The sequence below is a fragment of the Pyxicephalus adspersus genome, chromosome 12 (genome assembly GCF_032062135.1).
Source record: "Pyxicephalus adspersus chromosome 12, UCB_Pads_2.0, whole genome shotgun sequence".
Taxonomy (NCBI): Eukaryota; Metazoa; Chordata; class Amphibia; order Anura; family Pyxicephalidae; genus Pyxicephalus; species Pyxicephalus adspersus.
In genome coordinates, this window is record NC_092869.1 from 14463492 (window position 1) to 14487323 (window position 23832).

At 36.3% G+C, this 23832-nt stretch overlaps 1 protein-coding gene across 7 annotated transcripts in view; it reads right to left on the reverse strand.

Annotated features, from left to right (window-relative positions):
* The window catches only part of MTA1 (metastasis associated 1), a 112985-nt gene that overhangs the window by 36593 nt on the left and 52560 nt on the right, over positions 1-23832 (reverse strand). For 5 of the 7 annotated variants that reach the window (XM_072429013.1, XM_072429017.1, XM_072429011.1 and 2 more), the window contains 6 exons: positions 23695-23810; positions 17664-17815; positions 13695-13884; positions 10677-10766; positions 10446-10601; positions 1611-1646 (listed from right to left, as the gene is read on the reverse strand). In XM_072429013.1, the coding sequence (XP_072285114.1) occupies positions 1611-1646; positions 10446-10601; positions 10677-10766; positions 13695-13884; positions 17664-17815; positions 23695-23810 (740 nt within the window). The remainder of the gene's footprint in view (positions 1-1610; positions 1647-10445; positions 10602-10676; positions 10767-13694; positions 13885-17663; positions 17816-23694; positions 23811-23832) is intronic. The other 2 variants (XM_072429012.1, XM_072429015.1) reach the window with 1 other exon arrangement.

The window sequence follows — 23832 nt, forward strand, 5'->3', positions numbered from 1 at the left end:
AAGATAACCTGTAAAAAGTGCATCACAGGGCTCCTAAGATATGTAAGATGCAGGTGGGAAATTCCACCTAGTAGACCTCATCAAATACTAAGGGCTAATCTACCTAATAGGGGAAAAAAACTCCCATTACCACCTTGCCAACAGAGCACAAACAGTTTGTGATAAATTGTGCTATTAGCAGTAGAAAAGGAGAAATGATGAGACATGTTAACACAGGAGTTCGGGTGGTTTTGATTTAGTTAACTGGAACAGATAAATGATTGAGAATGCTTTATTATGCACAGTATGCCTGTAGAGTAATAAAACCATGTATGGCACTAGAGATGAGCAAGATGACCCTGATCTCCACCTCTTCGCTCTTATATCTGGAAGGACTGAAATCTCTAATTACCTGGCTTGTTAGAACAGGAGAGATCTTAGTTCCTGTCTCCCTGACTCTGAAACACACCCTGCTTATAATTGGTTACTGGTCTAAAAGATCAGCAGAAACTTCTGGCTCCTTGGCTCTGCCAACCTGACAAAAACATAGCTTTTTCCATATAAAAAAAAAAAAAAAAAAAAAAAATGTAAAAAACAAAATAGTAACCTTGTATATTCTAGTATCATAGAGACTAACTATAATTTACTTGGATTTGAATATTCAATTTAATATAGGATATATTAAAGACATATATAGCTTTCCAGTAACCACCTTTTCTCTAAGGATAATGCCTCATTCCAAAATCTAAAGCTAGGTACACACTTTCAATAATAATCATTAGAAAACGAACGATTACGACCAATCAACGATTATGCACAATTATATTTGAAAAATCGTATTTTGCACAATCCTGTACATGCTACCGATGCTAGATTCGATCGTTCAAATGATGCAGGGAGTGACATGTAAAGGAGAAAGTGTATTGCAGAAACATGCACGATCATTGAACGACCGTTTACACGATAGATAGTGAACGATTGTCGGCCAATCAGATCCGCCGTGATGGTTGTTCATTTCCAACGACTAACCTCGTTTGTCGGCATCGTTAGTCACCTTTTTTGTGAGCGATTTTCGGCCGATCAGTCGTTTGTTTCCAACGATAAATATTGGAAGTGTGTACGCAGCTTTAGTATAAATCAAAGAACAACCACCAAATGGACATCTAATAATTAACTACAAATGTCAGAATAAAATGCCAGCAAACCTAATTAAAATATATTACATATTATAAAATGAACTCCTGAAGAGTCAGATAGTAGAGTCTGTGAAACGCATTTGAAAACATTTTGAGATCTTTTTCAAATAGATACTAAATCAACAATACATTGATTGGTCCTTTTATTTTATATAATTTTATAAAAGTCCTTAATAAACACTGGTGGCATTTTATTCTGATAATTTGTTTTATAGTTAATTATGCCCCTTAAAAGTCACATTTTGTTGCAGTTCTTTGGTTATTTTAATATATATATATATATATATATATTTTTTTTTTTTTTTAAGGATGTGGCATATTCTACGGTTTAAAGACTGAGCGAACACAAACCTCATAACATGAAAAACAAAATATAACAAAATTAGGCACATGTGCATATTAGGAGATTTACAAAAAAAGAAAAATTACACTTACCTCTACTTGGCATCAGCAGGCGCTTCTTTATGTTGCCTGTCCAAGCACAGAAAAAAAGAGAAAACACTACATTAGAAATATTTACTTTAATGTTAAAAAAAAAAACTGCTATAGAACTGAAAAACGAAAGTACAATTAACATTGGGTGCACATCTAGGCTTCTGATAACAGCCGAAATTGCAAAACGGGGATGGTAAGGAAACAATGCAGTTGTCTCACACTATTCACTAAAAAGTTACATGCACATAAGATTAGTTTAACAATTAATGCTTATGGTATTGTACTTTGAAAAAAAAAAAAATACTACAAGGGAATTCAACTGTGCATTACCAGTATATGTAGCCCGATTTAAGCTGATAACATTCCTTTATCAAAAGAAATCATAGATGCATTTAAAATTATGTACTGGCAACTATAGCTGTGTATGCCCATTGAAGACTAACCCTCTATAATGGGTTTTGCCAGGATGCTACACATTAGTATTCTAAGAGTGCGTGGGGGAGGGGGGGTTCTGATTGACAGTGTTTTAGACAATTTAGAGGGGGATTATTTGGCCTTCAAATATTGTTACTGAGTACAATATATTAGATCAGGGGTGGCCAACCTGCAGCCCACAGGCCACAACTGGCCCGCGGAGCCTTTAGATCCAGCCCTCTCCTCTTCCTCTCTGCTCATTGTCTTGTGGGGGATGGGGTGCTCAGATCTCCTATGTTTCTCTATCAGATTGTGCTACCAGTAGGGGGAGCTGCTCCACACACACATTGTACTATAAGATAATCATGAAGCATGAAATGTGTCTGTATTCAAGCAGCTGTCATTATGCCCATGTATAAATCCTTCACTGATTATCATAAAAAAGTGAAGGGGTTCACAAGGGACCCTAAAGCTGCTACTAAACCCCATTTAGGCCCTCTACATCTAACAAGTTGCCAGATACAGGGTCACAAGCATAAAATCCTAGCAACATACAGGGATATTTTCACATTAAGGGTGGGCTTTTTAAAGACCAAGGTGCCTAAATTGGATTTGCATGTTGAGACCACCTGGGGGCCATTCCCATGGCAATGAACATGCTGCCAATTGTCTAACGTGGAGACACTGCGGTGCGAGGGACTGAGCGGCTGGTGAGCTGCCTATTACACACAGCTGGACTCTCACATTCTGTGAATCGCAATTTCTCTGGAACAGAGGGATGTTGACAACTGTAAATGTGGGAGCCAGTAGGAAACACTCCTCCTAAAATGGTATTGCTGCAGCGCCATCACATAACAGAAAAACTATACCTATCATACTGTGCCATCCTGTCACACATCTGGCCACTTACCTTCTGTCAACCAGAATTTTTCAGAAACAGGGAGATGTAGGGACCTGAAGATGTATTAGTAAATACTTGTACTCCTTGGTTATCTGACACTTCACTGGAGGGGGGGGAGGTGACTGCTTTTCTATTGGCTGATAACAGTGACCGTATATGAATGATTGAATATGCCTCGTACTTTTAGGAGGCTCATAAATACCTAACATTTTCCTTGAGTCCTTGTATATTTGTGATTAGAAGGGAGGTATACATTTATTGATATAGTTATATTGCCTCAAATAGGCTTTGTTGCCAACCCTTGGTGCAAAGATATATGAGAAAGGCAAAGAAGGGTTTTTTGGCAAACAAAAAATTGTATTAATTATAATTTATCATAATACAAAGAAACAAATATTAACTGATCCCTAATTTCACAGTAGGATCAGTCTTAATCAGGTTAAATCAATTGCAAACTAGACAGTAACCATCTATTAGCATGCCTTATGTGTAATTGATTGCAACAATTTGCATACGTAAGGCCGTGATACCCAACGCGTTTCACCCGATGTAGGCTTCCTCAGGGGTAGCGATACGTTAAGCGAAGCAATACACACATACTTGATAGCATTCAAAAACTGAAAAAGGAGTGGATTAAAGATGGTACCAATGGGTCTCTGATGGGATGAAGGAAGACCAAGGTAAAAATATCCATGCCAGAGAGAAATTCCTGTTGTGTGGAACAAGCAGGGATGTGTCTGAGTTGGAGCAGCAGCTGTCTGTCTTTGTATAGGGAGGCGTGGAGCCTTGTATATTTATAAAATATTTCCCTGTAAATTAGTCTAGCAGATGGTCTAATCTCTCTAAACATCTCATGTTAGTTCCTATTAAAACAATGACTTAATCTGGCACCTAGTGGTCAACCTCAAGAGTGCACAGTTGTCACAATAAGAAATGCTATCTGTATAAACGAAAATTTGGAACGAATCTAGAGCGAATTGACAGAAAGATAATTTACGAATGGAGCTCATTGAGTGCTTCTTCCGCCTTTCAAACGAGCAATTTGTTTTCATGACAAGAACTATCCATTGTTAGGAAAGGAGCTAAATTTTGGTGAATAAACCAAAATGAATGAAACACATTGGTCTTTTTTTTTATAGGGAAAAAAAAAAAAAAAAAACTTGTCACTTAGGAATAATGACTAATTCAATTCCCTATCAATCGCATTGTTTTGTGCTGAGGAGTTTGAGCCAATTTATTTGTATCCCCTTCTGGTTCAATTTAATTTTTTTTTGCATTTGTTCAAATAACAGATTTGGATATAAAATGTAGGAGTGAACATCGACATGGACTAGTTCTAGCTAAGTCTTTACATTAGGAGTGGATGTGTTTCTAAATGCACAAAGTATAACAACTAATTAAAATTCATAAGTAATATTGTGAGGGTTTTTTTTTTGTTTTTTTTTAATGTGATTTGGACTACACTTTAGTTTTTTATATTTGCCTTCCTATAGATCTATTGTTTATTTAGGGTTCTTGGAATTTTTATGTTCTATAGATTCTCTTTCCTTGCAAAGACAGTGAGGAAAAGTTTGATGTATTATAGCAGCTATTACTTTGTAAATCAAGACTGTCTGGCCCCCTCAAAAAACCTTGTTCTCCAAACAATATAATTGGGGATACAGTGCCTAAGGTAGACAAACATGAGAGTTTTCTACAACAGTTTCCAATATACAAAACTCTGACACTTGTATACGGGAAACAGTATTTATTTTTATATATTAAAAATGGCCAGGTTTTTTGTACATTCTTCTATCACTTTTAGGATGGTGGCAAGATACTGCCAATACTCAGACTGTACATCATTCTAGAGATATCCTCATTAGAAACACATAAATCAGTATGTGTGTGACTAAACTGCATTTTGCCCATCATTTTATCTTCAACTAATACTTATATTACTCATATACTGTGAAATGGAAAAAAAATTGCGTGGGTCATTCCTTGTGATAACAATAATGCTTGGGGATTAGATACTGCATCCTCCACTTCAAGGTTTACGGATACCCAGAAGGATTCAAGCACTTTCTGCAGGGCCAGGTTGCCTGTGGCAAAGCCATGACAGAGTTATCATGCAGCCTGGGTCTTACAGTGGAATGCTGCAGAGACCTGCTCTCACAAATATCCAAATCAGTGAGGGGTACCAAGCGTCAATTCTGAAAGAGATAGGGGAACCCCATTCGACTCATAACCAACTAAATAAGATGACCAGGTTTAAAGGTATGTTTCTTGAAAAAAAGTTTTTAGAGTATTAGCAGTGTTTCAGCAAGCTTAAGGCACAATTATGTAGCAATAAAATGAGAGAGGCTTGAGGCTTCTCTTGAGAAATTTTTAGTATATTTCGGACCAGCAGCCAAAGTTTGGCATAAGATTTATTTATAGAAATTGTGGAAGGTTCTTGTAAACCATGTGATCAGTCGGATATGGTCATTCTCCAACTTTGTTTAACAACTGTGCTAATGGCTATGGAGTAAAATGTAATTTATGTCCCAGAATATTGTATGGTATTGCCGGTTATAAAAAAAAAAGCAACAAGTTAAAATAAATCCTAAAACTGCAGTTAGTCATAACCAATTTACTATAATCATAAGTGTTTTACTTGTTTCTTGTATTACCTAGTACCATACTTTTTATTAATATATTAAGCCCCTAAAAGAAAAGAACCCTATCAGCAAATCACATACCATTATTTTATTTTTTTTTGAAGCAGAGGTGTTTCCAATCTTACAACGGTTTTTTTTTTTTTTTTTATCACACTTCCAGGAACTATCTCTAAATCAGCTGATGAAATCTATAAAATTTCTGGGTGTCTCAAATGTCTTTTCTCAGTCATACGCTCTGGTTCCACCCACAATTTAATGACACTGGTGATACAGCAGCTGGTCAGGAGAGCTACAGCACACAGCAGGGCGATCTAGAAAACCTAGAATGATTTAAAAAAATAATACTATAATATCGTTGACAAAATGTTTTTAATCCTTGACCAAATCCGTTCCAGGTTTGCTGGATCACCTATTACCCCCATGACAGTCTCCTCTCACTTCAGTCCTCCCTTTACACTAAACTTGAAGACAGGGATAGACCAGCTTTTATTACTTAGGCCAGAACCAGTGTTCAGCTTGAAGAATGTACAAAATTGTAATGGAAGCGCTGGAAACCTGCAATAAAGACTTTGCTTCTGGCATATGAAATTAATGTTTTCATATCTGTACAAAGACGACATGGTAAGGTGTACACCAATTTATCACTTTTCTGACAATAGAAATTAATGTCAAAAAGCAAATTCAGCCACACCAGAGTAGGCCAGTGAACGTGACAAAAAACATTAACTAATTTGACTGCCCGCCAGAATGCACTGTCAAACAAACATGTTTCCGTAGTTTATTAAACATTTTTAAACAGGATTTAAAAAAGCCCTTTCAAGTGTGACATGGCACTAGTTAAAAAAAGGAATATCATTTATTGTTCTCTCATCACAGGCCACTGTGATGGGCCAGTTAACTCACAGAAAATGGTTAACTTTGTCTGTGAAACTTTAATCAAATTTTCCCTAACCTCCTTCCACAACATTAAGTTAATATTTTTACTTAAAGCGGCCCAGTGAATTTTTTTTTTAAATGTCCCTCACGTTAATTATGAAATTCTACCCACTGCACCTTTTTGCCTTACTTAGTCAAAAACCACATAACAATGGTGCAAAGTAACACTGGGATTACATTGCCAGTACTGTAGTCCGTTTGCACAGCAATCATCTTGTCTGAATACTGTTTTCTAGAGCAATCTGTAGAACAACATTGATACCTCATGACACTTGGAAACAGAAGTATAGTGTCCAGAGTAGAGTCTATAGTCCCATTTGGTCCTAACCTGGTCCTGCTTGAGGTATTTAACGTCTGTTTCCATTAAAAATATTGTTTGCACAACTCCTCAACTTTGTAACATAGCCCCCTTTATGTAGAAGATAAAAAGATAAAGAACCTTCATATATGTTTGAACATTTGTAACACAAATAGAAACATTTAAATAAGACAACAAAATTATTCATCAAAACATTTCATATGCAATTCCAAAGTTTAACAGCTGTGTTTTTCCAGCCAACTGCCCCTACAAATGTGAATCAAAAGGTAGACATATTTCTCAGAAGTATAAAACATGTAAAATATGGAGATATCTGGCTTTTTGCATACATGTTAATCTATAACTTTTAAGTCCCCCTCCCCCCATCAAGCCTTCGTCCTGCACATGAGCCAGCAGGGAAGCCCTGTTCCTAGGAGTCGTTCATATGTCAACTCGGGGACTGCCTGTAGAATGATAGATGTGGTTATGAACAAGATGTTTTACGGTTTACTCAAAGAATAGCATTGTTGATTGTACATTTAGGTAGTGTGTGTGTATATATATATATATATATTATATATATATATACATATACACACACACACACACACACACACACATTTTTACAGAGAGAAAAAAAAAGGGAAGAGAAAAGTTAACACAAATACAAAAACCGTTGATTTTGGATACTCTTTCACAGTTTCAGTCCAAATTAAAAGGTGCTCCATTTTCTCTCCCCGTCCTGTTTAATCAATACTTTCTCCCTTCCACATGCAAGAAAGGTCAGCACTTTTTTCCCATCCACTGGATTAAGGTGAATGACTGCAATACAGTCTGAAGTTACAATCCCAGAACATGGTTTATGTACAAAAGTAGTAAGACAAATAAGAAAGCTAAAATGATGGAATAATGGAAAAATCAATTTAAACGTTATGAATTATGCCATTATAAATAACGCAACATTCTAAATACTACTAAAATCAACATACCGTATGCTTTTTTCTAAACATTTAATACAGAACGTGTTATCAAGTATTTTTCTAGTGTTATTACATTGGTGTCCGTACCTCACATAGTCTAAAGCCAATACATCTAACAGTATGCTTGTTTGGGGATGCAAATAAGGGGTGAACATGCACACTAGACACATCATGCCATGCCTTCAGAGCATATTTACAGTTGTACCAAGAACCAAAACAAAAACAAAAACCTACTCTCGGGTGTTTTCTCCACTGGTTTAGTTTTGTGTAATCTAATATTCCAATATTCAGGTCAGAACAAAAACTTTACTACATAGTATAAAAAAAAAAAAAAAAAAATCAAATTTATCCAAATAAAAACAAGCATATATGTGGTAATTTTTATTTTATGCCTTTTGAAACATACCCAACAGTATACTTCCCCTAAATTCTGACCTATCATGCCACAATGAAAAAACAATAAATGCTATGGTCTATATAAGAGGTAGGCAAACTCAGGCCTTTAGACTGGATACAGTCTAGCCAGTATTCCAGTCCGGCCTAACGCCCCCCTAGTTTTTTACTGTCGGATCTGGCCTAATTGAATTGTTGCGTTATTGCGAGTTCCCGCACAGTAACCCCAATTACGTGCAGGAACGTCGTGTCTTCAAGCCCGAATGGACCCCAAATTATTCTTCGTCCATTGTGGCAACAAAGCCCTGTGTTTAGTGTGCAACAACACCAACAGCACTTTCAAGAGGTCGAATCTCAAGGGGCATTTCAATGCCAAGCAGGCACACACGTACAGAGACTACACCGCGGATGAGCGGAAGACTGAGGCTGCTCGCTTGCAGTCACAGTTGGAAAAAAGCTTTCCTTGGACACCTTGTTTCTTCTGGCCTAGTGTGCCTTCTTCACATCCTGAAATAGCCTAGTAGTCCAAAAAGTTTGCCAACCCCTGGTCTAAATAAAAGCAGAAATCAATGGACCCTACAACCAGATTAAATATAACCTACAATGATAAACAAATATAAGATATTGTCAATAAATGCTGCCCAACCTTGGCCTAGGTACACATGTGCAATGGTTCTTGTCCGATAATTGGCTCAGGGCTCATATCAGACGAAAATTATGCGTGTGTACAGTGCTTGTCATCCATCATCCGAATGACCGTTCTGGTGGATCCAAGGACGATGGACGACAAATGACTGTAATGGAAGTGAAGGGGGAGAGAGTACATCGGGATGCCGCTCCGTCATTCTCCCCCTTCCCTCTCCATAGAGCAGAACGGTGCTGTATGTACAGCACTCTTTCATGCATCGTGCAGTCGTTGGAAAGGATCTTTCACAATCCTTTCCAACGACAATTATTGCACGTTTACATAGCTTTAAAAAATTACCCAGATTTATCAAAAGGTGGAATCAACCCCACAAACATATAGAAGATCTAGATCCTTAAGTGATAAACAAAAATTTCCTATACAGGACAGTTAAGGAGAGACCAATGTCAGAAGGTAGGTACCTTTAAATATGTAAATTGCAATCAATGTAAGTACATAAACATTAAGTTAACAGAAGTACTACCCAATAGAACGTATATCTGACTATCACTGTAATCAGTAGATAAATTGCAGTTTTTAGATTTATGTTTATAATCCATGAACTTAATACTTTCAATGGAAATATATTTACCATAATACAGTTTTTGTTTTTTAAGATAGCACATAGGATAGAGTCTACATATATGTTTTCCCACGATATATAGTTTTTTTATTGTTTGTGTTATTGCTTCATTCAAGAAACCTAATACCTAAGGGCCTCCCTGTGCATGGCATTGATATTTCTACAATAAAATGACCATATTTGATCAATAGGTAATACAACATGTAATTTGTTTATGATGTAGTACACTTGAGGTTTTTAAAGTGTTGCGAGAATTTTTAACAAGAGTCTGTCAATTTTAGACAGAAAGTATTGTTTCTCCTGATGAAGCAACATATGCAAAACATGTAGAGAAACATTCGTGTCTTGAGTATTTATGACAACTGTTGATTGTATATTTTTATGGATTGTTTATGTTGTAATTAAAATTTTGTGTCTGTCTATTGTATCAAAAAAGTCCCACATTGTTGTTTCTTTATTCACAAGGAATTTCAATGATTACTTACTACCATAAGTTTCAATATCTTTGTTACTATGATAATATCAGCTGCAAAGAATAACCGAAGCAATGAAAATATGGAGTGTGACATAATACACTGATTAAACACTTGAAAACATCCCTAACAGTTGGATCTGCCCAAGATGATTATGACAATGTTATGTGTATGAAAAAAAGGAGCTATTCCAAAAAAAAAAAAAAAAAAAAAAAATCTATAACTGCATCACAGAAAGACATTTAGTTGTATCAGTGTTGGTCCACATATTTGATGAACTTGCAAATACAGATCAATCAATTTCTTTGTCCCCCCTCCACCCGGCCCGAAGAATTAAAGAAAAGTAGTGTGATCATTTTAGGACAATTTTCTGTTTTAGTGGAGAACTTATTTTATTTTAGTTTTTTTAAGCTGATGTGCACAAGTGACATGCAAACTTGAATAATTTTAAATTAGAAACCTTAATGCACAAAAAAAGGACACCATTTGACCAAAATGATTTCAGCAAAACATACAAAAAAGACACGTACCATCCATACCATTATGCTGCTCATAGCTCCGTTTGCCCAAGATTGTTGGAGACCCATTGTTGATAACTGGTGAAGATTTGGCTGGGGTTAGTGTATTACTGATACTTGTCGAAAGATTTTTTATTGGGTCTAACTTAGGAGTGCTGGGGTGAGCTTCTGTAAAAATAAAATATTGTGTTAATATTTATTTGATTTGGGTGGAAAACAAATGTCAAAAGGGTCTATATATACCTATATATCGTAGAACTTGTTCTAAAGGTTTTCTGACAATTTGTTTTAGTATCAGTGGAGTTTTTGAAGCTTCTGGAAGCCTTGTTGTACCTGCATTGAGAAACGGAGAAAAATAAATTTAAACACTTTTAACAGCATTGTGATTTAGGCAATTGAATGTTGGATCAGATAGCGATCAGTAAGTTGTTATCATCTTGTTTTTTCCTTAAATCATACTCAAAAACACAAAATGTAATATATTGCTGTTTTACAAGTATTAAGATTTGGGGGCTGCTTTTCTTTTTCGCCCTTTTGTTTTTACCTGGTCATCATGCCAGACACACACTCCCTCTCCAATGGTGACAATGCTTGCTCATTATTTAGAAGCAATGTTGTCAGCCTAGGCTGCTCCCTCGATTTGGACTGCAAACACCTCCTCCTCTCCACTTCAATACATACAGGAAGTTGTTTTGTAGGTCACAGAAGATGGTTTGGAAAAGAGAACATTGCTTTAAAACTTAGCTCAATCAAAATGACTTGTTAACTTCCATACAGAGGAAAACTAATGCAAACCCAACACCTAAGAGCTAATAAGCTACCCAATATGAACTTTAAAAACTTTATTTAAACTGTTTAAATATACTTAAACGACTGCTAGAATAAGACACACCGAGAGTGCACTATTTTTATTAAGAATGCCGACTCATGAACTTAAAACCAAAACCCAATCATGATAATCAGTACGTAGCATTTTGAAGGTGACCACAAAGTCTGCTTGTGGTATTAGAGATTGTTGTGACCTGTGTATACATGCATAACCTACAAATTAAACATAGAAACAATAGTTTCTAAGTGGGTTAACAAATGACAGTTCTCAACAAGGATTGGTCTATCATTTTTGAAGAGGATAAATTAAAAAACAGTAAATTGCTATAATGCATATGGAAAGTCACCGTTGGAAGCTATATTGGTAGCCTGAAACCAAAGTCAACAAAAATGTCCCAACTTTGACTGGACATCTCTGGTACCCTCAACTAAATTAGTGTTCATTTGTACCATACACCCTAGCCCACCTAGTAAATTATTTGTCCTGTTCCAAATGTTTGCAATCTTTGGAACTTTAAATTTGTATGGGATGAAAGTTGTGAAGGGCTAGGGAAACGCTTAGCCATCTAATGGCTAAGAAATTCATATTACATAGGTGGATAAGCCCAGATCCTCCCACTCTAACTTTCTTTCCAGTGAAAATAAAATATGTATTTAACCACCTGAGCGATAAGCCCGACCTTGGTACGGGCTTCAAAAAGTTACAATTATCGATAAAACGAAAAGTTCAGGTTTATCGATCACTTACCTGGTCCCGCTGCGATCATCCATCGCCGTGTTCTAGCGTCGTCCTCCGGCGTCGGCTGTCCTCTCCGGGCGTGTACGTCGGCGCGTGTGCGGGAAATTCAAACAAACTCATTCGAACACATTTTGTATTGGATTGAATACAAACTCCTGTATCCAATACAAAATAATTCAAAATAAATACAAAGTATGTAATTGGTAAATTCAAACTCATTTTGTATTGGATACAGGAGTTTGTATTCAATCCAATACAAAATGAGAGTTTGAATTTTGTTCTCATTTTGTATTGGATTGAATACAAAGTCCTGCATCCAATCCAATACAAAATAATAGAATATATATTTATGTGGTTTTGTCTATAGGTATGTGACATTGGACTCTGTTTTAAAATTTACCACCGCGGTGTTTTAGAAAAATATATTACTATACAGTATACCGAATTATCGCATTTTCAGTATTTTTCATTTATTTATGTATTCTTGTTTAAGCTGATTTTTTGTGTCTTTTATTTAATTTTATTAAAAGTAATTTTTTTTTTTTTTTTACATGATTGTGTGTTTCAAACATTTTTTATATTCATATCTACTAGAACCCTGTTCGGACATATTTCTGTAAGTTACAGGTCTACAATTTAAAAGAAAAAAATTTCATGAAAAACTAACGCTTTTGGAACAGAAATCTAGACCTATCTAGTGTAACGCCCATGTGGTTAAGGTGGACTGGATGGAGGCTTCTCTAAGCAAGAAAACTCGAGTGATAACATTTTTTGAGGTTTGGGAATTATATTTATACCAGTTCTGCTGAAGCCACTATATTGTTTATTGTACCTCTGTGTTCTGGTTGAACTATCAGAGATCGTGTACTGCATTTGTATGCTTATTAGTGCCTCACAAAAATAAATAAATAAATAAATAATAATAATAATAAAAAAAAATCAGATAAACTTGTTTTTTAACTGATGTTGTCACACAGTTTGAGAATGAGAACAACAACAGTCAAGCAAAATAAAATGTGGAGCATGAAATAAAACATGGATTAAGAGTGCGCTTGTACCTTTTTTCCCCCAAATCCATAAAAATGACAAAATTTAGCTTACAGAGTTTGGAACAAACAAACAAACAAAAAAAAACAGTTGTATGTGGATTAACATGCCAATACCCTGTACAATGACTAAATATATAGTCAGTAGAGTTTACTTTGCAGGTATCTGCATTTTAAATCAATGACCATAATTAAATTCTTGCGAATAGGGCCACCTGTAAAGTGGTCTGCTTAAGGCAGTGTAAGTTTTAAACTACTCTGGTGTCCTATTTAGGAAGGAGGTGTGTTAGATTTTAAACCTTCCCCAGTCTAAAATTGCTCTTTTAGCTTCTTCAGATCAGAAAATGATATGCCCAAAAAATGCACAACTATAGAAAATAATATAAACAATTATTATTTCCATATGAAAGGATATCATGAAAGTTAGATGTGACATTCGTGTTCACTGGATTGTTTGGGCTTAGGTACCAATGCATAAAAACTCAACTCTAGAAGACAACCTGTTTTGTAAGTGAAAGAGGAATATTAAATGGGTTAACACAAAAAAGTCTACATACTATCCAAGATTCATTTGACTGACCCCCCCTTGCCAGTAGCACAGACTAGACTGAAATATTGAGCCCATATTGCAAGCCTTTAAATACCTACACTCTGCTTTGATAGCGGCACTGTTGATGGGCATGTACGGATGTCTTGCAGCATACCGCGGTCGGAAGATATCCCGGCATATCCGTCTAGCAATCCTGGTCAATTTTGTAGTATGTAGATAAAATGCTTGTCGTGTTTTCATTGCAAATTTGGGGCTTCCACTGGCTCTCATAGGAAGACCATGAGGACTCTATCATTTGGAAAATAAATAAATAAAATTGCTGAGACACAGAGGGGAAAAGAAGTGTTTGTGAAACCAAGATTATTCAACATGTGTGAAATTCAGAGAAGAAGCAAGCATGAAGTGCTTTACTAACAATTATTTTTTGAGGCTACTTTAATCCATTAACCTTTAGTCAATTAAATGTGACCTAATTTTTTTGTACTGTGGGTACAGAAAAACGGATTGGTTTAGGACTGCCCCAGCCTGTGATATACTAAAGGAGCAGAAACACAAGATAAGGTCAAGCTTTGTGTTCCCCCATCCAGGTAATCAGGCCCTAAGATGAACATTGTGGTGCAAAGACAAGAAGTTAGCTGAAAGGCAAATTTTAAAAGCAACATGTTACTAGTTTAAAGTCTCACACACTGCTTTGGGTTAAGGATAAGGTGCTTGATGAAAGAATCAGGCACAACAGGAGTGTTGGATGCCTCATCCGATCACAGGCTGTGGTAACTTCAGTTGGCTCTTTCATTCTGTGGCCTTTATGGACACTTTTTTAAAATTTAAAACAACCCTATAAAAAGTAAAATCTGAGTGACTTTTTTCAATTGACAGATTTAAATTCCTTATTTGCTATACTACCAACAACTGTCACGTATCCTTTATTTTGCCTCCCCCTTGAACAGTGGGTAAAATCTTTACCAATGGGTGTACAGTGTGATGTGCAAACTGCTGTAACCCATAGTCACCAATTAATTTTCAGTTCACTTAACTGATAATTTTGTGCTTTTATTCTCTGTGATTGTAATATGTTTTTGATTTTAGGTTACAAGTACTATTTTGTATAGTGTACAGAAATGAATATGTACTAACTCATGTAACTCATACTTTCTCATGTGGTGTGTTTTCTATGTTTTAACAGATGTATATTTGTTGTGGTTGAACCTGCCATCACTTGTTACAAGTGTCATATCAGACCATGTTTACACAGGGGCTAGTTGGAACAGGTCCCCTCCCATATTCTGTTCTGTTTGATGAGCCAATCGATGGCATCATCAGTGTTGTTCTTGACTGGCAAATATCTGCAATTGCAGATCCACCAACAGAAGCCCCATGGCTGAACTCCTGTCAGTGTTCACCTAATGCTGGAAAGTGGATATCTGGGGGGCCCTCTTCTTAAAGGAGCCTTCCAGATTCAATAAAGGCTCCCCACCAGAAGACCCCCAAACATCAGGGCTAGGAAAGAGGCCCTCTTCTCCCAATGATGGCCCTTGACACTGTTGGGAGTAGGCAGGGATTTGAATTTTGCCAAAAGTGGAGAGAGCTTCACACTTTCTGTCCCCTTTCTTTTGCTCCCATTTTCTATGCAGGAAAGTCCCTAGATTATTGAAGAGTCTGGTTTCAGGCAAAAACTGGGTCTGAACATCCTTAATAACTGGTAAGCTGCAAAAATATTATTTTACATCTTAAGCATTTTATTTTTGGGATTTGTGAGAAAAAGTATGCCAAGTTTTCAAATTTGTTTTTGAAACAAATGGTAAAATAGCCATAAAGAACAAAAAAAGAGGATTCCAAAAAATATAAAAATAAAGGATCCCCTTCATCATTTGAAAATGATAAAGAATATAGCAAAAGATGTAAAAAGTAGATAAAATGTGAAAAACTTCAAAATGAAAGACACTGTAATGGAAAGTAAGGCAAACCCCCAAAGGATGTCGCTGGGTTGGTAACTGGGGATAAAGACAAGGCAGATTTACTTAACACTTTTCTTTTTAGCTCTGTGTACACAAAGGAAAATGGCAGAGCTCAAGTCAAAATTCATATGAGCAATGTCACTGCCTTAAATGAGTCACAATGGCTTAAAATTGATATGATTGAGAAACATTTGGGCAAAATTAAGGTTGACAAAGCACCAGGACCCGATGGTTTACATCCACGTGTCCTCAAAGAGCTCAGTTATTTCAAAGCAATTATTTCTAATTTTTAGAGACTCTTTAATCACTGGCATGGTACTAATGGACTGGCATAAGGCCAATGTGGTTTCTATCTTCAAGAAGGGAGCAAAGTCATTACCAGGCAACTACAGACCGGTTAGTTTAACGTCCATAGTTGGAAAGGTCCTAGAGAATTTAATAAAGAACCACATGGAGGAGTTTCTGATATAAAATAATATTATAAGTGATAGTCAGCATGTCTTCAAGAAAGACACAAGTTGTCAAACAAATTTAGGCTACGTACACACATGCAATAATTATCGCGGAAAACGACCGATTGTCCGATAATTGTTAAAAAAAAAAGTGCACAATGACGCCGATGAACGATTAATGTTGCTGGAAACGAACGACCGTCCCTCGTGGATCTGATTGGGCGACAATTGTTCGCCATCCATTGTGTGTATGGTCGTTCACTGATCGTAGATTGTTTTGTGATACACTTTCCCCTGTACATGTCACTTCTGCATCGTTCAAACAATCGTATCTATTGTGTGTATATTAATGGTGGATTATATTTAAACAATCGTATGGTTTCAGCATGTGCAGAATTGTGCAGAATTCGATCATTCAAAATAATCGTGAATAATCAGTTGTTAATTGTTGATTTTCTAACGACAATTATTGCACGTGTGTACGTAGCCTAACTCTCTTTTTATAAGGAAGTAAGTAAACAGGTAGACAGTGGAATAGCAGTTGATATAGTGTACTTGGACTAAAGCATTTGACATAGTACCTCACAGGCTGTTAATATGCATGTTAAGGTCAATAGGTTTAGAAAAGTCAATCTGTAAATGGATAGAGAACTGGCTTAAGACTGCATCCAGAGAGTAGTGATTAATGATTCATACTCTGGATGGTCCAAGGGTATTGGTGGTGTACCCCAGGGTTCAGTGTTGGGACCTTAACTGTTTAACATCTTTATACATGATAAAGAGTTTGAGATTAAAATTACCATTTCTATGTTTGCAGCTGACACCAAACTATGTAATAGAATTAAGTACATACAGGTTGTCTATATTCTACAAGCAGACCTGGATGTACTGTTTGATTGGGCAGGCAATTGGCAAATGGCATTTTATATAGATAAATGTAATGTTATGCACTTGGGGACTAACAACATGCAAAAGCTGGCAAAATACTTTCTTGTATCAAAAGAGGAATAGACTGCAGAGATCGAGACATAATCCTGCCCCTGTACAAATCATTGGTCAGACCACATCTGGAATATGCAGTCTAAATTTGGGTACCAGTTCACAAAAAGGACATTGTGGAATGGGAGAGAGTGCAGAGAAGGGCAACTAAACTAATAAAAGGAATGAAGGAGCTCAGCTATGAGGAGAGATTAGCTGAACTTAATACATTCTCCCTTGAGAAGGGATGTTTAAGGGGGGATATGATCACCCAGTATATATAAAACGGTCGATATAGAGAACTCTCTTCACAATTATTCACTTTGAGATTATAGGAAAGAACAAAAGGGCAAATGGAGGAAAAAAAGTTTAAGCTCCAGATAATACAGTGAAGAATCCCTTTCTTGTCTGTGAAAATGTGGAAGAGGCTCCCTCAGGAAGTAGTTTCAGCGGTTACTATAGATTACTTTAGGAAAAAGCTGTATGTTATTCTAGAAGCACGGAATATAATTGGTATTAAAGGTATAAATTACAGTGATTGTTGATCCTGGGAACATCTGATTGCCTCATGGAATTAGGACGGTTACATTGTAACTATGTATAGCCCATAGTCCCTTTAAAATACAGGCATTGTTTTTTCTTTTCTTTTTTTTAATGCCTACTTAAGATGTACAATACATACCATATTATTTCGATTTGGACCTGGCCTTTCACCGTCCAGTCTGGTAGGCATCTTCAAACCGCCATATTTTTTCCAGTACGCCCAACATGATGCACATAATCGGCACTGCATATTTGGAGGTCCCCAAGAATACCACTGATAAGATTGCGTTGCTGTGTAAAGTTATTAAATAAAACGGTTATTTTTTTTTAAAAAAAAACAATTACATGACTCCAGGGGACAACTGTAACAGTAAATGAAAAAGAATTCGAGATAAAAAAAAAAAAAAAAAAAAAAAAAAAAAAAAAGGGATGAGGCAACAAATAGAAAATGGATATTTTTTCAGTACCACAGAATCAAGTGTATATATTTTTTTCATAATGTTCATACGTCAAAGGTTAGAGATGCACATTTTATACTGTTAATATGCATCTCTCTACAGATTTTACAGTTTGATTAAATGGGATAAGTGTGTGCATCATATATATCTTAAAAACCAAAATATATCTTAAAAACCAACAGCAGCTAGAAAATAATACACAACTGTAATATTAAAAACATTAATAAATCCTATAAATCAGTGATATTCTCTGGTAACATATTAAGGTGGGGGTGGGGGGTCTACCTTATTATACCATCTATAAAAAGGTTTACTGATTACATTTTTCCTTTTGCCATTTATTTGAACTGTTAAATGTGTAAATCTTAAAATCTGACATTGTGGAGCTATTAAAACAGAAATGCTTAGTAAGAAGGGAACCTTAATGGAGTTGATCTACCTGTTACTTTTTCAGCACAGCAATGAAGCAATGCTAAGAAAATAAATGGTTTAGATATATATATATATTTTTTTTTTTTTGCTGTGACTATCTTTTGTTGGAAATTTAATTTTACTTCTAGTCTTTGTGACATATTTGGAAAAAGGAAATCTGCCAAAAAAATGGTTAAATTCCCCATTTTAGTTGTCAACAGGAAGTTTGTCTCCATTGAAAGATTTCCCCTCCTTGTTCTGATGACTACCTCAATCTTTTGAAATAAATCCCCTCACTTTCTGTGCCAATTGCAAGGCTTAAGAGACAAAAAGAAGGTTTAATCTTCCCATCAGTAAAATGAAGGAAAAAAAAAAAAAAAAAATAGCTGAAAGGGGTAACCCCGAGCCTCACTTGGTGTAGCCTCTGGCCATGTCCTTTTCTTCCGATCTGTCCCCCAGCAAATAGGCTGATGTTCCCCGGGAGTCGTTGGTGCGTTCGTAAGCGTGGCAGGAAATTCAAATTGTTTTGTATTGGATTCAATATAATATATATTGTGACACCGAGGCAGGATTGGAGGTGGAAGGGAGATATATTTGCCCAAGATTCCTATGTGAAGTAGCAGGTGGAAGACTCTCACCTGTGAGATAATTAATGAAGAAGCACTGAGGGTGGGGATATAACAGAGCCAGGAGCTCAGTCAGGAGCTTGGCTTGCAGAGACACAGACAGGGGTTTGTGTCAGTGCAGCTCTAATTGGAGAGACACAGACAGGGGTCTGTGTGAGAGTTCAGCTGTTTGGAGACACAGACAGGGGCCTGTGTGAGTTCAGCTCTGTTTGGAGACACAGACAGGGGTCTGTGTGAGTTCAGCTCTGCTGGAGACACAGACAGTCGGTCTGTGAGGGAGCTCGGCTGAGAGACTCAAAGTCGGTCTGGGTGAGTAGAAGGTTGCTGAAAGCTTGGTTTTGAGTTGACAGGGAGAAGCCCTCCAGCTGATAGACAGGAATGTCTTGATGTATAGTAAGTGCCAGACAGGCACATATATATATATATACACACATATATATATATATATATATACACACACACACACATATACACATACATACACACACACACCCTCTGTAAGGGAGTGCTCCTAAACCAAGCTTGTTACTTGGTCTAGGACAATAGACGGGACCATGTACAGTCAAATCTTGGGTTAGCACCTACTTCCCTGAAAATGTGTCGTGGATGGATATTCCAGCAATGACCCAAAACACACAGCCAAGGCAATGAAGGAGTGGATTAAGAGGAAGCACATGAAGGTCCTGGAGTGGCCGAGCCAGTCTCCAGACCTTAATCCCATAAAAAATCTTTGAAGTAAGCTGAAGGTTCAAGTTGCCAAACATCAGCCTCAAAACCTTACTGACTTGTAGAGGATCTGCAAAGAGGGGTGGGACAAAATCCCTCTGAGATGTGTGCAAACCTGGTGGCCAACTACGAGAAACGTCGGACCTCTAGGTGTTTGCCACCAAGTATTATCTTTTGCGAAGGGATAAAATACTTTTTTCACTCATTACAATGCACATCAAGCTCTTGACTTTTGAGCACTGGGTTTTTGAGGGTTCTTTTGCTGTTATTCTGTCTCTCACAGCTATAATAAACCTACCATTACAATTATAAGCTGGTCATTTCTTTGTCAAAGAGGAAACATACAAAAATAGCAGGGGATCAAATACTTTTCCCTCACTAAAATATAATATATATATATACACACACACACACACACACACACATATATATATATACACACACACACACACACACACACACACACACACACACTTCTGTGCAGTTATAATACAGGTTTCAGTATTTTTAATTTATTTATGCACCTTGTTTTAACAGATTTTTGTGTTTTTTATTTAAAGTTTATTATTACATTTATTAAATATTGGACATATTTCAGTGAGTTATGCCTAAGAATTACAAGCCTACAATGTAAAAAAAATTTTCATGAAAGACAATGTACTGCTTTTAGACCTCTATAAATCCAGACAGAAATGAACCGCACAGGAGGTTAAATCCAACAGTTTGAGGTCCTCCTACATAGGACATAGATATATAAAATAATTCATTTATAAATTATAAAATAAAAATTATTGATTAGTTAGACTAAAAACAACTCCTAGTTTACTTGTATTGTGTGCAGAATCTTAACTCAGTCAATCATATGTATTGTGGTTTCTCCAAAATAGTCTAGGTATTATGGTTACAATTCTGGCTGTTTAGGTATTTGTCAAAAGCACAATTATATTTTATCATTGCTATATGCACATCATGAAACTTGACTTTAATAGACATTTGAAGAATAAATTCAATGAATTAATAAATACTTATTGAAAAAGTGCCTGTAGAAAAAGATTGTATACTTGAATGGATGCAAAGGGAAAATGTATACTTCCAATCATTTTTTCAATAAAAATAATGATTTAGTGTAAAAGAAAGTGCCCACTTCACCTCATCACATAACAGATATTACAAAATGACTTATGTAGGGCAGGGCTGTCCAACTCTAGTCTTTTAGGGTCACATACAGACCCGGACTTTTGAATAAAGATGTTATAATACTGTCAGAAATGATAAAAATGTGTGTGGTATGAACTGAAATGATATACCCTTGATTTACACAGAATTGAACTACCACTTTAGAAAAATGTATTGCATTCTCAATACATTCAACCATGTCTACACAATGCCTTCAAGTACAAAAAAAGTTAATTTGTCCATTGCTATTTTCTATTCAAGCACATTCAAACAAGTCAATACACAAAACAAACAAACAAACAAACAAGCACGTCAACAGAACATATTCAGTATGCAAAATGTATACCTCGCAGGACCATGCAGTATAATTTTTGTAATTCTTTGTAACTCCTTCAGGGGTTGAACAGTGAGCTTTTTAGTTTGTCCTTGCTTGAAATCTATGCTACTTGTATGTTTTCTTTTCCTTTTTTAACACCAGACCAGATATCTTTACATTATTACCACAAAAAACTGAGCAATAAGTAAAGTCCAAGTAATGAATGTCCACATAGGTAATTAATAAAGCAAGGATAAGGCACGACCATTTGCCCCAACAAAACAGGTGCCCACCTAGGGGCATAGAACATCAGGGAGGTCAAGGAGCAAACAATATTAAAGTGCAGAGTATGACCCCCTTTGATAGACATCAACCTAACAAGGGTCCCCTAAGTGATGGATGTCCACAGTGCAGCAAAGTAGAGTTACAGCTTAGCACCCACACAAAATGAGATAGGGTAAACAAAGCATGGAGAACTCAACTTAAAGTCTTTAACTCCAGAATTGGTCAAGAAAAAAAACAAGAGAAAAAAATATTTGCCAGACCAGGGTTAATGTTGTCTTTTGAACCTTAACCCCCCTAGCATTCTAATTCTGTTTTTTGATGCAAAAAGTGATCCCTTTTTTTTGCATAGAAATGTTTGTTTATATTGTGGGGCTGTAACTCTTAGGATTAACTCCCTGGTATGATAATTATATTTATTTATTATAATCATAAATTATAATATAATACATAATTATAAATAATAATTTTAAATAAATAATGAAATAGACAATGTAATCTTAAAATAAAATATAAAACTAAAAATGTACTTTTATTTCATGTTGTGTGGTGTTTTTGCACTGTAAAAACCATTTAAAAGCAGATTACATTGTAATCTGCTTTTAAATTTCCCTCGCAGACACACCCCCCAATACATCACCACTCACATCATCTGGAAGATGACCCATCCTCCCGGGCTGATGTGAGTGGGGATTTCCCGTCTGTCTCACACAGACGCTGGAGCTGCTCTGCATCTCCAGAGAGATGCAAAGCACAATGCAGGACTTCTGCATTGTGCTTCGCATCTCACTGCTGATGCGAGCAGCGGCGTGGCCGAGACCCGGGTGGTATTTAAAAGCAGATTACTCAGTAATCAGCTTTTTAAATTTCCCGCCCGGACACGGCCCCAGACGGACCAGGGTCCCAGCTTCACAGCAGGACTATCCGATTGCCGCTGGAGCGCGGGGCAAAGGTAAGGGGGGCTCTTAAAGTTACCCTGAGTGTGACTCGGGGTTACCGCTTTTTGCATGTAAAAGCCACCCCGAGTCACACTCGGGATTACCGCTAGGGATGTTAAACTGCACTGCCAAACGGTTCACTGATGTAAACAACAACATTTTACAGTAAACTCTGGTTTGGAATTCAGTGAAGCCATTTTGTGAAATGGCTTATAAATTATTGACTTACATTTTAAACAGGAAAAAGTATGTGGGAAGTCACTCATATTTACAAAACAATTGTAAAATGATTTATAAACAGCCCTGAATTATTTTAGCCCCTCCCCCTGCCCAGATTACAGCTAAAATAACAATAATATAACAGAACAGAAACCAAAAGAAAAAAAATACAAAGATAATAACATTTTGTTGAACATTGCCACAAAGAGTACTCAAATGAACAAGCAAAAAAATAATTGGTCTACCTCATATTACATATAACCTTAAATAGAGAGAAAAACTTACCAACAGTGGCAGTGGGCATAATAACAGTTAAGGTTATGTATGAGAAGAAAGGATGACCAGACAATGATTGTAACAGAGGACCAACACTAAAGTATTTAAACCATATAAGTATTAACCGGACATAGTATTCATTACTTCCATACAACTTTCCCCTCAGTATTAAAACTTTTAAGCTTTAGCAACTTTATAAAAGACAAGTTTCTTCTTCAAGTGTAGAATGGAGGGTATTAAAGATTCAACCAACCCCAGTAAACAAACAGGAAGGAAAGGTTTTAAGTTTTTTTTATAAATAACTCCCTGGGGTATAGTTTTGAAAGATGTTACGTCAACCAAATCATTTGTTTTCTGGGCACGTCTGTATTGTTAGCTTGTCGCGAATTTCACCTTTCAAGCTGTAAATTGATTAATCTGTTCACTGTTTACCAGGTCTGGTTATCCCCTTTTTTTTTTTTTTTTTTTTAATTTTCATCAACCACCATGATGGTTTGGATGGATAACTGGCTCAAATGAAACAGGATTTGACATAATGAATTTCTCAGGCATCTTAAATATTGTGAAATGGAGTGGGAAATGTCATATCTTACAAATAGTATCTGACATTATTTAATATGTCTAGGAGAACTAGTGGCATGAGAGGATCAACTTGGATAAGGTAAATAAAACTTTAACAGTTGTTCATTTCTGCATTGAAAGTCATGGATCATGTGACATATAAATTACTAAAAATACTTACTGTAGCAACTCTCACAGGCCCGACCTGCCCCCACATTCGGTCCTTGTACAACTGTTCCATTAACTATTGCTGGCTTAATGTTATTGGCATTAATCTGATTAGGATTTGGTTTGTTACTGGGAAAAAGAATTTAAAAAA